At 43.9% G+C, this 15,553-nt stretch overlaps 1 protein-coding gene and 1 long non-coding RNA gene across 3 annotated transcripts in view; both read right to left on the reverse strand.

Moving 5' to 3' along the window:
- LOC146773113 (uncharacterized) overlaps window positions 1-15,553 on the reverse strand; it is a 315,939-nt gene that overhangs the window by 136,157 nt on the left and 164,229 nt on the right. The window lies entirely within an intron of this gene.
- LOC146773114 (leukotriene B4 receptor 1-like) lies at window positions 12,692-15,117 on the reverse strand. The gene is made up of 2 exons (XM_085639889.1): window positions 14,953-15,117; window positions 12,692-14,777 (listed from the first exon to the last, which is right to left on the reverse strand). Exon 2 carries the CDS (start codon window positions 14,464-14,466, stop codon window positions 13,366-13,368), a length of 1,101 nt encoding a protein of 366 aa, XP_085496015.1. The 5' UTR covers window positions 14,467-14,777; window positions 14,953-15,117; the 3' UTR covers window positions 12,692-13,365.

The raw sequence follows: 15,553 nt of genomic DNA on the forward strand, positions 1-15,553 counted from the left end.
TGGACCCAGAAAATTGTTTTAATAGCATTGAACCAGGGCACATTCTCTCTCGTTACCCAACCCAGTGATATTCCAGCTACATATTTTTAAAAGGGCATGTTGTTTTTCAGGTCCACCCGTCCTCATAATCACACTACCAACTGGGAGCCCCACCATGTTCTGAGCAGGGAACACAGGTACAAACACAAGTCAATAATTTTCACCCAAATCCCCTAATGACTGGAATCTGTTCCTCAACTACACTGGTGAAACAATACATCTGTTGGATGGATCCACCTGGTCATTATAATTTGGACACATATTTCCGAGGCTCCCTATCCCGTGCTTTAAAGGGTTTGGATAGAAAAAACCTAATGGATACACCTGAATGCCTATGCCTTGATCTGCCCTATGGGAATTGCACTGAATCAATCGGCCAGCCATTTCAGGTCGCGTAAAGTGTAGCACACAGTAGTCCCCATCAACAGTTTTTTTGCTAAACCCCAGCCAGTCTACTCGTCTCGCCATGATGATATTATCACAGTCAAAGTTACTTCCTCCCCCTTTAGAGTAACACCTGTGCTTTTTTTCCCAGATGAGAGTGTTTGCTGATTCCACTTCTCCCTGGGTCAGGGATAGAAGCCTTCTCAAAATAGCCACTTAAGGGATAGATTTGGATGGAAGATGCAGTCTTTGGGTGCAAGGACGTGACTGTGTGCAACCTTGGTGCGAGGGGTCCTAAAGGCTTTGCTTGCAATAACCTGTGGGAAGGAGGGATGCCAAAGTGGGTAGTTGCTAGGCGGGTGCGATCTGTTTTTGGCTGACACTATCCTTTCTGCATTTTACACTTGTAAGCCCCCTGACTTAAAGATGAACTCTAATAAGACAGAGGTGGTGCTTTTTGGCAACTATCCTTCATTTTGGTCCCCGAGTTGTCAGCTAGCGAACTTGGGTGACTTGCCAAAGCCGGTTGAAAAAGAAAAAAGTCTGGGGATCATTATAGATAGTAAGCTCTCCTTTGCCTATCAGATCAACACCCTGACATCCTCTACATTTTTCATTCTAAGAAAAATCAAAAAGATCTTAGCATTCATTCCAGCAAATTCATAAAAGTTGGTTATATAGGCCTTGGTGCTGGCCAGATTAGACTATTGTATCCAAAGATTCAGGTATAAACCATTACAACACCTAAAAAAGCTTCAGGTACTGCAAAACACAGCAGCTAGAGTTCTCTCAAGCACTCTCAAACATGTCTCAGTGAGGAAAATCATCAAGCAGCTGCATTGGCTGCCAGTAAAGGAAAGGATACAATGTAAGGCTCAGTGCTTTGCGTATAAAGCCTTGCACAATGAAGGACCACAATATCTTGGCCAGAAATGTAGATGGTACTCGCCTATTAGATCATTTAGATCCAGCAACCCCAGGACCCTGGTGGTACAAAAATTTAAGAGAACCAACTGGGGCGGTAGAAATGTTTATCTAGGAACTGCAGCCATTTGGAACAAGCTTCCGGTATCGATCTGATCTGCCACTTCTCTGCTTAAATTTAGAGGATTGTTGAAAACATGGCTTTTCAGCAACTCAGATCTGTGTTAAGATATATGTCTTCTGCACTGATCAGTTAAGCTAGCGCCAGGACACCAAACGGTAACAGTGTGCTTTATAAACATCTTACATTGACATTGGCTGCTTGCACCCGGACAGAAGGTTTGACTAAAGGCTGCAACTGAGCTTGGTTTTCTGCACTACAAGATCCTGCACCCATACAATGGCTCTTCCCAGTATCAGGGAAGTCAGGTAATTGATCTACCATTGGATGAATGACATTGGGTATTAAATAAGAAGGCTAAATGGGACTCAACTGACTCCAGATGCACTCTGATTGGGCTAAATTGGGCATCTACGATTGTCACTAACCGCTGGAATATCGTCTCAAGATCAGAATGTCCCACGCTCAACGATATGTGCTTCTTTCCCTCAACTGATGCATCTGGCTGTACTTCTGCTCTAGCAGCATACCTGCTACATCTCTTACATTTTGTGGCTGACTCAGGTTGGGAAACGAGACTGTGAGGCCTCAATGAAGGGTCTATAGTATCAGTGGGAAGAGGGAATTTATCTAAAAATCGCATGAGATAATTTGAAAGGTAGATGTAAAATTTGCATGTGATAATTTTTCTGCTAACTTTCCACATCTTGAACTCACAGATCCCTTTCATTACATACATTTCACTGCATCATCCCTTTGACCTCTTTCAATCAGCTCTTTTTCTACTGTAACAATCTCACATACATACAGACACACAGAAACACTAACTATAGCGGTCTCAAGTAACTAACAAGTGCCCTAAAGTAACAATTACTCGGGCCTTCAACATGATGCAGATTGTTGATGTCAAAGATGTCATTTCAGAAGTCATTGAACATGTCATGAGTGATATAATATGTGAGTGTACTAACAGTGCACGGCAAGGTTGTGAGTTATAGTTACTTTAAAGAACTATAACTGGGGATTTTCAGTGGTTTTGTTAGTTTAAAAAATTATAACTTTGATAATAGTTTCACTTAACTATAATTATTATCCCTTCAACCTTTGTGTTTTTTAATTCCGACTATAACATAACTTTACATTTTATTTTTTAATATAAAAATTCACTGAAAAAAAACCAATGACCCTTTGTGGCATGAGGATGGCCATAAGGCGTGCGCTGTTGCAATACCCTTCCTCCAAGCACCCACTGAAGCACAACCCCTGCCGTGCTGGCCTTTGGCCATGTGTAGCATTTGGTTGGGCCTAGGGGCTGGCCTGCGGCCAGGCCCTGCACCCAACCCCTTTTTTAGATATAGATATGTGGATCTAAAGCGATTCTCCAGGAGGCTGCGCTGGAGCTTTGTTTTAAATTTTCCTGGGGTGGTTCTTTTGTGACCACCCCCCCCCCCCCCCCCACAGGGCCCTGGTGTTAAGGATAAACACTTAAACTCTTATCTTTTTTTATTTTATGTTGCAGGAATCGGGGACTGTGAGAAAGAGCCTCTTTTGCATGATTAGCCCCCCACTTTTTGCCTGGTTTTGATGTTGTTTTAAACGTAGTGCACAGGGTCTCTGCCAACCAGGTCCCATGTGCCAGTGTTCCTTCCCTAAAACAAACCCCCAATCGGTATTTCTGCCGCATGTAAGCCCCTATTAAATGGTACCCTGGGTACCTAGGGCCAAGAAGCCCAAGAGGTTCCCTTGGGACATCCTTCACTGGGACCATGCATCAGCCCTTGCAGCCTGCATGCCCCTGGGAAGGAGAAAACGACAAAGTCAACAAGGCCCTCCACCTGGGTGCCATGCCAGCTAACACTGCCTGACAGTACAGTTAAGTCACCCCTCTATGAGAGGCCTCACAACCTTTACGGCAGGGTGCACTATACTCCAGTTTAGGGCATATCTGCATGAGCAGATGTGCCCCTACAATATTGGGCCCATTTCCTAACATTGTAAGTGCCAGTAAATGCATATCCTGGGCAGAGGTGTCACACCCCCTGCCCAAGGATGGGCCAGTGCTCAAAGAGGGGCACTTCAAAGGCCTGCCGACTTTGTAATGCGACCCCCACACTCTGCTGCTAGCAGCACATGGCAGCCCCTGGTTTACACCCCACCTTGGGTGGGAAAACTGGCAGGAACATTTAAAAAAGATAAGGGGTGTACCCACCTCCGCCAACCCCACCCCTAAGGTGGGGGGAAGCGTGGTGAAGCACAACTTTCAGTCCCCGCCATCTTGAGGATGGGGGGACCCTTCGAATCAGGGCTAGGTCTATGCCTCCTCCCACCGGAGGGAGGCATACTAGAGGGTGTAGTAACCCCAGGTAAGGTGCCCACTGGCCCTACCTACTACTCCCCTATAACACCTCCTAAATTTGGTATTTAGGTGGCTCCCCTAGACCTGGTCCTCGGATCTGCAAGGACCTAAGAAGCAAGAAGACAACCCTGCAGAGAAGACTACCTAGAAACGACCTAGAAACGTATTCTGCTCATTGCCCCTGACGACCGCAAGGGTAAAAATATCATTGCCGGTATCGACTGCCTTTGTGAAGATACTGAAATCCGCACCTTACGGGTCCCTCTGTCACTCGTGACTGACCCTACACTCAGTGTTGGTCTGACCACCCGAAGACTGGAACTGTAAGTTGTATACTCTCTTGTACATCCCTCAAATGATTTCCTCCACAGGATAATCTTGATCTGTTCAAATATTGCACTGTCAACTTTTGAGCATGAAAAGTATCTTTAATTGAAACATACTTACTTTAGCAAGAATGTTGCGGCCTTAAAATAAAATACAAAGTATAATTTTTCTAAAATTGTTCTGGATCTCCTTTTTGAGTCATGTGTCTATTAATATTGCTTACGGTTTTGTAATAAATGTCTTACACTCCTCTGTGTTAGGCCTAAGGCTGCTAGGCCACACTTCCACTTATAGAGCACTTTGGGTTTTACATTGAGCCCTGCACATTTGTGGGGAACCACCGGACTGTGTGCACTGTACTACCACCTAGTGGCAGTAGCATATACAGAGCCAGCTTCCTACAGGGACCGAGTCCCCAAGTTATAGGATGGCAGCTGGAACTTTTCCTTCAGGTTGCGGGCAGCCAATCACAAAGCACACTTGAGCTGGTGGATCCACGGCATCAAATAAACATTAATTTTGAGACTTAATTTCTCAAAAAGTGCTAATCTTTTTTATGGGGGATGAGCTATTGGATTCTCGATTATCATTGTCTAGCTTAGCACTTTAATAAAGTGTTATAATGACGTTTAAAAACCATATGCCTACTAAAAGTTATGTTTCTTGATTTGTGACGGTTTGGATTTAACTTAGCATTTTAAAATTGTCAATTGGGTCATTTCAGCACGAAGCACTTTATATTATGCGCCTTTATGGGACAAAAGGGACTCCTTGTTAAACCATTTCTCTAGAAATCACAAAACATATCTTAAAGAGCATAGTACAATTTAAATCAAATTAACAATAAATACATTTGAATCAACAGACAAGAATTTATACTGAATGGGTTTACACAAAATCAAGATCTAGTTTTTCGCCAAATTTGGTTTAATTCTGTTCAGCTGTCTTTGCAGTACCACTGTTTAATTTTCCTATGAAAAATGGCATGGTAAAAACTTGCTTTGCACTCCCCCTCCTATTTTTCTCAGCCTTCTCTTAACAGATCACCCTGAAACTTTCCAGGAAGAAGCTGAGGTGGATGAGACTTTTATGGGGAAAGTTTCATGAAGATCCATTAAACAGCACCAATTCATTAGAAAACCAAAACAATCTATTTTCTAGGGAAATGTGATTCTAACTACAACTACCATGTAGCCACTGCCACTGGATAATATATGTGACATAAAGGTCACTGTAAGTGACAACCATGTGCTAAAAAGCCCAAGGTGAAGGCGACGGCCTGTAACACGACAGTTGGCTTTTCAGTGCTGGTATAGCCCTCAACATTGGCCTCCAAAACGTTTTGATTATTCAGCCCCATGAAGGCAGAATGTCCTAATAAAACCGCAAAGGCCTCCCAGGAGACTACGTTTTTTTAAAAACCGTACTACTACACCTTTGTCTCACAGATCATGCTGTGATTGTTCAACAATTACAGCCAAGTGAGGTGACACTGAGCTGCAGGAGAAAGGGGCGGGAAATGCACACCGAGTGCCCTGTTCCACAGCTGTCTCTCTCTCTCTCGTCTACGCATTCCACATATCCAGTTCAAGCAGGGGAACGGCAGAGACTATAGAGAACATTACATTGCTGACGGTTCCTAATTTTTGGGGTGCAGATAAAATGTGCGATATGAGGATCCCCGGCCCGAAGGCTCAATAAAATTATTTTTGGGAGGCCTTCTGACCATACACAATGTAGCTCATTAGGTCTCGTGAGCCAAAGGCTCGAAGAGACATTTTATATCTGGGCTTTTCAAAGTGCTGCCGTGGCCTAAAGCTACAGTGCACGTGAACGTGCACGCGCGCAGCGCCATGTGTCTTTCCTCCGTAGCGATCGTAATCACGATCACTTTCACGGGCTCCTCTGTTGCTGGCATTCCCCCCTCCCTTCTCGCCCAGCCCTTCTTGTTCTCTCTTCGTTTCCCTTTCGCTCCTCATTCTGCTTTCTATATATTTGTATTCTTTCACCTTCTGTCTCTGCCCGTTACTCTTCCTCACTCATTTCTTGTTCATTATGCGTTTAGCCTTTTCGCTCTGGGTGCGAATATCTGAACTAATGTTTTACACTACAGTTTTCCTATGGATAAGATATTTCCTGAATTGCACCTGATCTGCCGCTTAGCTCCCTTGCATATTGACACAAGAGATTCATGAAGATGGTCTGTAGCGTTCATTCTGAGCGGTGAGCGTAAATATTTGGCGTCAATGGAAGTCGTCCATGTTATCTCTTACGATTCTTGTCAAGGCAACCGTCCGACCTCTATGCTTGTCTTCTGTTGCCCTCTACTGGAAATGTTACCAATCGGTGTTCAGCTTATATCAGGACACGGACTACTTGTCTAGCACACACATTTCAGGAAAGGGGCATTTTTCATATCGATTTCCTGATTGGTTGAAGTTGAAACCCCTATTTGTTGAACTCGTACATGAAATAAAACATATTTTCAATTCAGGTCTGAAGTAAGGAAACCCCTTCTCACTGTAAAAAATCCTAGAAGAAGCGGGTAACACTTTTCATGTCAAAACAGTTTCACTCACATTACAGTGGAGCACCAAATAAAATGTTCAGTATTGGTCTACAAGCGGTCCAAGAGACGATATGCATTATGGGAAACACATAATTACTATTCTATGTCGTCCGTTCTAGACAACACGATATGCTATGGTAACATGAATAAGTTGGTGGACGAGAATTGATAAACGTTGCCACTTACGCACAAAAAAATTGTTTATTGTACAATTACTTTTGTTATCAAAGGTAAATAGGCTGACTAGTTTAGAATGCAATTATTCAGTGCTGACTACAGGTGATCATCTCATCAGCTGCATTTATGCTATCCAGATCAGCACTCTGGGATAGGTCCATCATCCACTCTGGATTGACTTCATGCTTCCTGACAGCCAGGCCTTTTAAAACCTTTTATGGGGCTCATGTCGTCAATGTAATCCAGAAACCCTTCACAAGTTTATGAGGACACCCAGGGGCTTATTTACAAGCCCCTTGCACCACCCGTAAGTCACCTTTCCCCATTAAAAGTGATGCACCGGTGGTGTGAGGGGCTTGCAAATAAGCCCCCTAGTACCATCTAAGTTTCCAAGTCTTACCGAACAAATATGCCAAAAGCAGGTTTTTTTTTCGACAAAACAAAGTAATCTACCTCAGCTCCTTTCTGGAAACTTTTGGGGTGATCTTGATCTGTCAAGTAGGGCCCAAGAAAAAGGGATGGGGTTCCACTGTACTTACCCCCTCATAAAATTTCCAGAGGGGAAAATTGAACCGCAACACAGCACAAGCATTTTAAATGCAATAGGTCTTGCCTTCCATTAAGTTAAAGCCATTTGCTTTGCTATATAATACCATTAGCAAAGCAAATGACTTTAACTTAATCAAAGGCGAAACCTATTGCATTTTCAATGCTTGTTTGTTTTTAGATTCATTTAGCGCGAACTCGGCCCTAAGGTATTGTAGCGCTTTATATAATCACGAGTTACATTATTGCGTTATTACATAATGCGTACAATCATCGTTCACCCGAAAGTTCGGCAGAACAGATATTCTAGCTGCTACTAAATTGATACATTTTCCATAGCGCCAAAAAGCTGGGAAATAGTGAGTTCAATAAATATCCAATAATCAGAACCACTGGAATTATGTGATTCTGCGGCGGCAGTGTTGTATGCACAATAATACATTTGCCGCATAAACCACACAATCCATCATCTGCTGCATAATCTCCAGATTTTAATACAAAAAATGTGTTTTCTGAAAACGCAGCGACCCATGTTGCCACGCAGTGGAAGGCCCTATGCAAAGGTTGACTGGTCATGTTCCTATTACTCTTTTTTTGGTGTTAAACTGGTAGTACTGAGGTGAAACCTTTGACCAGATTGTGTTAACATGAAAAAAATATGAAGCAATACTATCACAAAATGTTCCTCAATAGGTCACATAACTTGCCTTATCTTGCTGCATAATGTAGTCGACCCTGCCACATAATTTGGTCCTCCCCTGCGCACAATTCCATTGGCCCGGCCAATAACCTAACCTGGTACATTAACCTGGCCAGAACTAAAATAACCAAACAACCAAAGTATGCCCCAATGTGACCTAAAATAATCTATACTATTTGAACATTGTCCAATGCACACTGAACTTACTTAAAAATGGCATAAAATAAGAAAAAAAAGCACTGGCAAAGCCAATAGGTCTCACTTTTGAACGGAGTTACAGACTTGTTGCAGATGCTAAATAGCATGAGAGAAAACAAATCTGATCAAAGCATGATGATGTACACATACAACACCAAAAATGCACACGCATATGTCATGACGTGGAGGCCATTCTGGCTTTGACTCCAGCATGATGACATATGTTTGTTCCTGCATCACTACACGAGTACGGTGTGCGTAATCAGGCGGCAGATAAACATAAAGTCAACAAATCACAAGTAATATGCTGACCCAAAGCCACCTTTACATATTGGTTTTGTGCACAACAGAACCTTCAACAACAAGCATTTGCAATGCAATCGGTCTCGCATTTGCGAGAGTTTGAGCTATTAGCATTGTAAATGACAGTGCCTTTTATTTATGTTTTACAAAAACCAAACTTAAATAAAAAGCATTGTCATTTACAATGCCAATAGCTCAAACTCGTATAAATGCGAGACCTATTGCATTGCAAATGCTTGTTTTCAAAGTGAGAGGACTTGGTCTCCCTGCAAAGTTGACACTTCACCACTGAGGTAAAATGTCCAAGGTCTAACCACTGCTTGAAACAAAGCCCATTAAAAACAAAATGAATGTATCATCATCTGCTTTGAAAGAAGCAATAATGATCAAGATGTGGAGAAAAATGAACTTGTCTGGATTAAAATCCCCCACTACTTTTACCAAGTAAACAAATATAGGCTTACTTTAGGACTCGTCTTTAACCATGATCAAACATTGCTCTAAACATAGATGGTCAACAACTGTTACTTATAAAATGCCTACATTTGTGCAACACAGGGCTTAAGAGTCTGAACACTTCTGATCTCACACTCGGTTTTCGGGAATGCCAAAGTACATGGGGGCAGATTTATGTTCCCTGGCGCATCCCTGCAAATCAGCATGGATGCGCCAGGGAAGATGCGTCACGCAAGTTTGCCCGTGCGCCACCGCATCGTGGCGCAAGGACAAGCAGATACGTGACGCATCTGCCGGCGTAAGGTTGGCGCAGTGCTGAAGTTGCGTCGCATGCGCGACGCCACTCCAGCACTGTTCCAACCTTTCCTATCCCTAACATGGTGCGTCAAGCCTTACGCCTGCTTCAAGCAGGCGCAGGGTTTTGACGCATCAGCGTTGGGAAAGTGACTCAGTGAAATCTTATAGATTTCACTGAGTCACTTTTCAGGGGCGTTCCTGCGACGGAACGCCCCCCCCCCCCCCGAGTTGAAACGCCCACATGAAACCTGACGCAGGTTTCATGTGGCGCAGGGCTTTACACCGTGACGCATCTCCATAGATGCGTCACGATGTAAATGGGGCGCAACATGGCGCAGGGTTTACGCCGCCGCGTCACAAAAGTGACGCATCGGCGGCGTAAAATTGGCGCAAGTCCGATATAAATCTGCCCCATGGAATTTACAAAGACCTCATTATAAACCTTCCGGAAAGTGATAAGCTCATTATCAGGAAAGTGGTTGAGTTATTTTACTACCTCAGCATTAAATTCCTCACACTGGCAATCTGCACAGGCTTGGATCAACTTCAAACCCATTTACCGATTCACTGCCGCCCTTGCCTCTCCGCATGCCTGACAGCGTGGTGCGCCACTTGAGCAAACACTCACACCTTAGGTACTTCATAATAGATATCGCTATTGTTAGAGTCAAAGGGCTTCACATTCAAGTCCTCAAAATAAATTTCCTTAAAGGACGCCGGTGACTGGAAACGACTTCTATAGGACTGCCAATATTTCATGGTGCTTATATGTAGTTTGAGGGAGGAGTAGGGCACTAGAAAGCATTGGGGGCCATGTTGAAATCAGTTTACAGGGTCCAGGGTGAAATGGGGAGGGGAGGTTGGAACATGGATTTGTGACAGGGCCAGACAACATGTTACACACATTTCCAATTTGAGGCACAAGGACACAAAGGGATGAATAAGACTAGTGTGACATTTTTTTGTCAAGTGCATGAGCAACATCAACACATCGGTCTCCAAATCCAAGGTCGGAAACTCTGGCAAATGGACAACATATCAGGTTCCCAATGAGAAGTGCATCTTTGAAAACCTTATAAACGTGCAGATTCAGCAATAGATCAACTCTTTTGATCCTAACTTTTGGCAAGTGTAGACAGACAAAAAATGTCAAGGCATATAAAGTATCGTTTACTCCCAATCCGTTGAAATCTCAGTGGCATTCTTGAAAATGTAGCTTTTCCATCAAAATATCGAGAGAATGAAAAAATGTTTATGCTCCTTTATTTACACCATAAGCAAATACATCTAGATCCTACGTTCGCAATATTTGAGTATGATAACCTTATCTGTATAGCAAAACCTTTCGTTAATGTGTTGGTCTAGCAACAGAAACGAATCATGTTTTAAGTTAAAAACACATATTTTCCATAGATACTGGTCAAAAAAAGATTTTTTTTTTTTACTTTGTTGACATTAAGCATTTCCACTGAATAGATTCTGTGTTTTTGCCAATTCGGTCAATTATTACTGCAATGAATTTCCCACAAATACTATAAACCATCTTCGAGGCTAATCCCATATGGCGATCTAACACAGACTGTCCCAGAATAAAAGAGCACTCTACAGAGGATTCGGTTTGTCAAGAATAGTCACTTAATGGGCGAATACTAGAAACTTAAATGTTCCACACAAACCACTACTTAACCTATCAAGTACCCCCATTCCACCGACAGAAACGTATTTAAATGCCTGAACTTTGTGGGGTGGCTCCCCCAAAAACAATTGCAACTCGTGCACACTTATAGAAACAGTGCCAAAACATATTGCAATGCTGCCTCACTCCCTAAAAACCTATCAAGAATCATGCTCCCTCTTGAGTATATGCCTAATATCCTAAATCAATGTGGCCTGGATCCCCCAAATACCAGATAAGAATTATACACCACTGAAGAAACATGCCTAGCATCCCAAACGAATATCGCATGCCCCTCCCCCAAAAAACAGTTAAGACTTCTGTATGTAGGCAGGCTTTAAAAGTGTGTCAGGTTTATTAAGTGCTGTGTTGCAGACACGCATAGAATAATATGAATTTTGGCGAACTGAATGCAAGAAACCCCTTCCAGCTTTGCAAGCCTGAAGAAGGGCACATTTGACTTGATACATCACAAGAACAACTTAGTTCCATGACATCCCAAAAGGTGACATTTTACAAGCTGTGGAATAAAACAATCAAAGCACAGTCATCAATCCCACCAGTGGCGTATTGTTCTGTAGCTTAAACGATCAGGCAGTAAATAGTCCTGTCAGGAATGAGCAGTCACCCAGTGCCCATCTGAACACTCTACACCACTGTCCAGTTAAACTCACCAAGACCTGTCATCTGAATGAAATGAAGCTTCCACTTAGCGTCGTTGTATTTGCGACCCAGGCAGCATGAAGGAAAGGGGCTGTGAAAAGTAACCAGTGGGTGCCACAGATATAACAGGCGCCAGAGGCCCACAGTGCAGTAGGCACCCGAGCCCCGATGGGAAGTACCCGCACGCGTCCCTGACAGCCCTGTAACCTCTCACCTACCGCAAGCCAGATTTACAGAAGGCAGAAACATCCGGGGGATTGTTTACAAGCCCCTTGCGTAACCTTTACGTCACTTTTCCCATGTTAAAAATGACGCAAAAGTGACGCAAGGGGCTTGTAAATATGCCCCCCGGGGTTTTAATTTTGACGCTGTGGCATCCTCTCCCCAATTGCAAACAGGCATGCCACACTGCCAGCTATGCCCTAGTGCCTTTCGCATAATAGTGCCGCATATCTTTGTAACCATCTCTTCTCCCAAACCTTTTTTAAGTTGTCCTCCCCTCCGATCTCAACATTACCCTTCACCCAACAGCCTAGGCTACTTTAAGAGCCTCACCTCTCAACAAAATGTAAGTGTTCATTATTGGGAGCCATAGATGCAAACGAGAGGACCGTTTTTAGGTCTGATTCGATTGGCAGATGGACATTCTGAGGACAACATTCTAATACAGTGCTTCCCAAACCTTTTGGAACCATTACCCTATTTTTATTACAAACAACTTTCGCGACCCACGTAGCTTTAATGGACATGAGGCAGGCGATTCTGTAATGTAACAAAGCATTGAGTAGTAGTGAACTGTAATTTACAAATAGCACATTTTCCATTCAAATGGCCCCTAAATTTGCACAGAGTTTTTACTGCTAAGACTACATTGCACACAAATGATATTGTGTAGAAATCAGTTGTCAGTGATGCGCAAATGTTAGGATTAAAACTAATCGAGACACTTTACTTAGTGAATATTTATTAAAATCTTTGTTTCCAGGACATTTAGCAATTACAAAAAAGTACTTTATTTTTTCTTTAACTGCTGAAAGCGTATGGTTCATTTACAGGTATTTACATATTGCTTTGTAACAAAAACATGACATCCTACAGCCTCTCCTTTTGCACTCACTTTACTCCAGCAAGATTGTCACTTAATTCACTTTGCAACCTCCTCCCACTTTGCAGTCAGAAAGAAAAGTAAACACCAAGCCCCATGTTAAAAATCAGCAATTTGATAGAAGACATAGCAGCAAACGTGACAATATAAATACAGAATTTGAAGGCATCATTATTTATTGCTTGGACTTTCCGATCCACCAAAAATTGACTACTGACCCACAGTTTGAGAAACACTGTTCTAATAGATTACCATTTAGCTCTGTAACCTCTAACTAAATAAGGACACCCTAAAATATTGGTGAAAGTAATGTTCACCACTTGTAGGCTACGATATGGACGCGTTCCCAAGGCTTATCTTGAAAACAGGACCCAACTTGAAGCTGCATCTCTCCTCTTATTATTAAAACCTGTACACCAGATACAAAGTGACATACACATCAACAAAAGAGAAAAGACAAGCTACACTTCACCCCCCCAAAAAAAAACCACAACCAGTAACACATGTAGACTAAGGGAACCGCAGTCACTGAGAGCCATCAGAGATGCGGCAGTGTTTAGTGGATTTCTTTTCCAACATGTCATCGGTTATTTGGCCAAAAAGCTTTGCAAAGTTGGTTCCCTTTAGTCCCCCGCGGAAACTTTGTGCAGCGAAGGCATATAGGATGGGATTGAGGCAGCTGCTGATAAACGCAAAGGTTCCAGGAATATTATTCCCTGCTTTGACAACTTTATCCACAGCAGCAGCGGCCTCTGGGTTGGACGTTTCCATCAGCAACGAGGAGACCTGCATCAGATTAAAGATGTGGTATGGAAACCAGCAGAGGAAGAAGGAGATGACCACGCTCCCAATGAGTTTCTCGGTCTTGATCTTCTTTCGGGATCTCAGATGCTGGATCCTCCTCAGGATGCTGATATAGCACACGGAGAGCACACAGAAAGGGAGGACAAACCCCACCAGGGTCTCCAGCAGCAGGATTGCAAGTTTCTGCTGCATCGAGCTGTAGATCCGGCCTGAGCACTGAACTGTGCCGTTTCTCTCCACTGTTGAACGGAACACAAAAACAGGAGATGCAAATGCCAGCGCCAGCGTCCATATCGCCAGTATGACCCCATGGATTATAGTCCTCCTCTGCCAGCGGAGGAGGGCAAACGGGAACAGCACAGCTAGGAAGCGGTGGACACTGACCAGCGTGATGAAGAACACACTTGCGTACATGGAGAGGTAGATGACGTAGGTCAAGAACTTACAGAAGAGCAGCCCGTAGATCCACTGGTCACACAGCGAGTGGATCCATAGTGGCAGCGTGACGAGGGCGATGAAGTCTGCGGCTGCCATGTTCAGCAGGAGCACCACTGTGAAGGAGCGCTGTCCAATCTGGAACAGGATGGTGTAGATGACCAACCCATTCCCAAGGATGCCGAGAAGAAAGCAGGCTCCGAGGAACAGGCTGGGGATCAGGATATACAGCAGCGGCACTGCGACAGGGCTGGGGGTGGCAGAGGTACCCTTGGTGAAGTCATACCCTACTGTGGTGTACAGATTGTACCCAGTGGTATCAGTCAAATTGCTGCCTGTCGTAGCAGTGGTGGCATATCCAAGCGTGGTGTTCGGCTCAAGCCCCATTGTAATTGTGTTGAAATCCGTGCTTCTCAGAGGCAAACACGACAGATTCTTCTGCTATTTGCCCTTATTCTCTCTGCTGAAGAAGGGACAGATGGTCTGACTCCCAACCAGCTACCAGAAAAAGAAACCTCTTCGTGCTGGTGAAGTCCATGCAATGGGTGGACATGAGGAGCTCTCTCTGCATTCATCTTGGCATGGTGGATAAGTGAGGAGACGTGCTCCAAACATTCCTCCCACTGTATTTGATGCTCACAGGCATGGCTTCCGTGTTGAGGAGTCGGCGAATTAACCCTTTCTGTGTCTAGCAATATCTGTAAATGACAGAAGGCTCAATCAGAAGAAGCAAAAGGTTATATCACAATACACAAAGGGTTAACAGTGCCTTTCTCCGACCATCACATAGATGAACCGAACTTGGGAGGAGCTGAAATGCCACAGCAGAAACAACAAGGTGGCACAATGAGAGGCATTGAGTCGAGCAGTTACCTCTGGCAGAGAGGCACCTGAGGGCGGTGACACACGGCGTGGGGAAGCTCCGGATCGCTGGAATGGAATGTGCCTGGAGCGGTGGTCTGACCGCAGAGGGAGGTGGCGGGGAGATTCAGCGGTTCCCCGACCCCCAGCCTGGATACCCCGATGGACAAACCTCCTTTCTCAGCCTGAAGGGGATAAAGTGCTGTCGCCAAGCCCTGTATACGGCTGATGCGGGAGGAATAGATTGCTGTGAGCGCCAGCTTTGTCTACCAATAGAAAATCAAACAGTGAAAGGCACGGTGTAGATCCAATCGCTCCCTCTACCGGCAGACTGCACGGCAGGATGAGCTGCACGTGCGCCCACGCCTTTATGGCCAGGGCCACATCTGAAATCAAAAGTGGTTTTGGAAGAAAACAACCTTCATGGTCCAGATTTCACCACGGGAACATGCCCGTCACTCTTGATGGCCTTACATTAAAAAACGAATTCTGGTAAATTAAAGCAAAACCGAGGATTTTACAGCACATGCTTTCAGATAGTGACTAAAAATATTTTTATTTTTTTAAACTACTCTGAAGATAAACTACATATAAACTCCTCCAGTGATACGCA

The sequence above is a fragment of the Triturus cristatus genome, chromosome 12, assembly GCF_964204655.1.
Source record: "Triturus cristatus chromosome 12, aTriCri1.1, whole genome shotgun sequence".
In the NCBI taxonomy this organism is placed as follows: domain Eukaryota; kingdom Metazoa; phylum Chordata; class Amphibia; order Caudata; family Salamandridae; genus Triturus; species Triturus cristatus.

Bases quoted from the DNA above. Each gene is read 5' to 3' on its own strand.
- LOC146773114 (XM_085639889.1), bottom strand. From the start codon at position 14,466: ATGGGGCTTGAGCCGAACACCACGCTTGGATATGCCACCACTGCTACG.